General features: G+C 44.9%; 1 protein-coding gene across 1 annotated transcript; it reads right to left on the minus strand.

Annotated features, from left to right (window-relative positions):
- Positions 1-574: 574 nt before the first annotated feature.
- Positions 575-2127, minus strand: LOC106511126 (XK-related protein 4; the record flags this gene model as incomplete). Its single annotated transcript, XM_013999871.1, is given in 1 exon segment — positions 575-2127. A coding segment is annotated over 1 exon segment (622 nt), but the record flags the coding sequence as incomplete, so codon positions are not given.

Here is a 2127-nt window from a genome sequence, read left to right on the forward strand (position 1 = left end):
GATGTTTCAAGTGGTAAGATTATGAGCTTTAATAAGTAAAATGATCCCAGCTACAATGACAGACAACAAATATTACATTTATAGTATTATAACTAAAACCGTTTTTGACGCTGCCACCGCAGTTTGTCCTTCATGAGCCTTCGTAGACAAGATGGCGGTGCAAGATGGCGGCTGCCTGTGTGGCGACCCGCGACCATGGAGATATAAACAGCTTTTTATAAGGCAAAAATAATAAAACAAGGTCTTTGTCTGCAATGATTGGACATGTTTTTTATTATTGTCATTAGTGATTATCTCAATTTCGGCTAAAAGAATTGACAAAATCCTACACACTGTGCCTTTAATCGTGATTTAATTTTTTTGTCAATATTGCCCAACTCTACTCTAGTAAACTCATAAACTGAACCCAGTAGCATAATAACCTGTGATGGAAAATACAGCCGTTTGTGACAGCTGATGCTGAGTCAGCATCTTTCTCTTTTATCTTCTGACTCGACTTAATGTCAGTTCCTAACTGATGGTCGTTACCCTGCTTCCACTCCTTCATCTCTATAACAAACACACACACACACAGCAGGTTTTCAACACATCTAAACACAAAAAGCACAAAATTACCGTTGACAAGAATCTTCTCTACAGAAAATCTTCTGTTTATCTAAAAACTCTTAATGTTGGAGGAGAGAACTGTACATCCTGGCAGCTTCTCTCTGTTTGAATCTCACTCTGCTATCCGTTGCTGTTGGTTGGGTTTGTTCACAGATTAGGATAGGATCCATGGTTTTGCACAGTCAGAATGACGAGATGAACAGCTGAGCTGAGCTGCCGTGTGGATTTTGTCTTTTTTTATTCTTTGCATTGTGTGATTTCAGCTTGCTTCATTGTGGGAGAAAGAGAGTGCAAGGTGATTCCGGTTCAGTCTTCACTCTTCTGTTCCATCCAGCCAGGTTTGCTTCTTTTTTTTTTTCAGATAAATGAGAACAGGTAGAGCTGCTGCTTGGACCACTAACTGTAGTTTTGTCTTGTTGGATGTTTCAGAGCAGACCAAAGTGAGGTAAGAACAGTAACATTTCTGGGTTATAGAAGTACTTTCTTGACTATTTAACCAATTTAAAACGGTTCCCAGTAGAGCTCAGAAAGCTTGTTGGCACAGAGAAAACAGGAGTTTTATCCTGCTGACTGATGGACAGCTGCTTCTACACTGTTGTTTGAATATTTGAAGTACCGTTTCACACACTTGGATCAGATTTTTGTTCGTTTCACACAAAGTATCAAAGCATGTTGTTCATGTCAGAATTTCCCTGATGAGTGGAAGTAAAAAGAACAGAATAATCCAACCACATCAGTTCAAACTGGGCCAGACTTTCCTCCAACTCCTTCCCGCAGGTTCCGGTTAATAGGGAGGGGAAAAAATGAATGGGAGATAAAAATAATTGATTTTCTACTAGCCACTCAACGATCCCTGTTGGTGTTTCTGCTGCAGGTCTTGCTCTGACAGTGAGGTGGGACTATAAGGTGGTCTCATACTCCAAGCGTTCCTGCACCACAGCATCATCTTTGTACTGCAGACGAGGAGGAGTCACAGAGCAGTCAACGGCCAGGATAGCTTTGCGTATGCTGCGGTCCAGGACGTGGCGCTCCCACGCAGGGTAGCGGTTCCTACAAAGGTCGATTTTGATGACTGTCTCCTCTATCCGTGGAGCACGCAGCAATAACGTGGATGGCACCGTGTGCCGCACCTGAAACACCGGCATGCAGCCGTCTCGCTCCGAGTACTTCCCCGCGTCACGCTCCAGGGTGGTGGTGGTGGTGGTGGAGGTGGTGGTGGCGCCTCGGTTGGAACGCAGTGAGTTGGTCGCTCCCTCAGAAGGTAGTGTGGAGAACTGAGCAGAGGGGTCCAGATCTAGTCCGTGGCCGCTGGATGAGCGTCCAAAGCGAGGCCCGTTGGGATGGAAAAAGGCGTAATACATCAGCAGGAACACCAGACCCGTGAGGAAACAGCTGAAAATGACGCAGAGAGCTGGAACTGCAAAGGCGTCTGTAGTTTGAGGTGTTCGGTACAGATACCACAGTGCACTGAGAGCGGCGTTCTCCACCAGAATCACCAGGTAATAGATGAAAAGACGACAC

Source organism: Austrofundulus limnaeus, unplaced genomic scaffold, assembly GCF_001266775.1.
Source record: "Austrofundulus limnaeus strain Quisiro unplaced genomic scaffold, Austrofundulus_limnaeus-1.0 Scaffold2529, whole genome shotgun sequence".
In the NCBI taxonomy this organism is placed as follows: domain Eukaryota; kingdom Metazoa; phylum Chordata; class Actinopteri; order Cyprinodontiformes; family Rivulidae; genus Austrofundulus; species Austrofundulus limnaeus.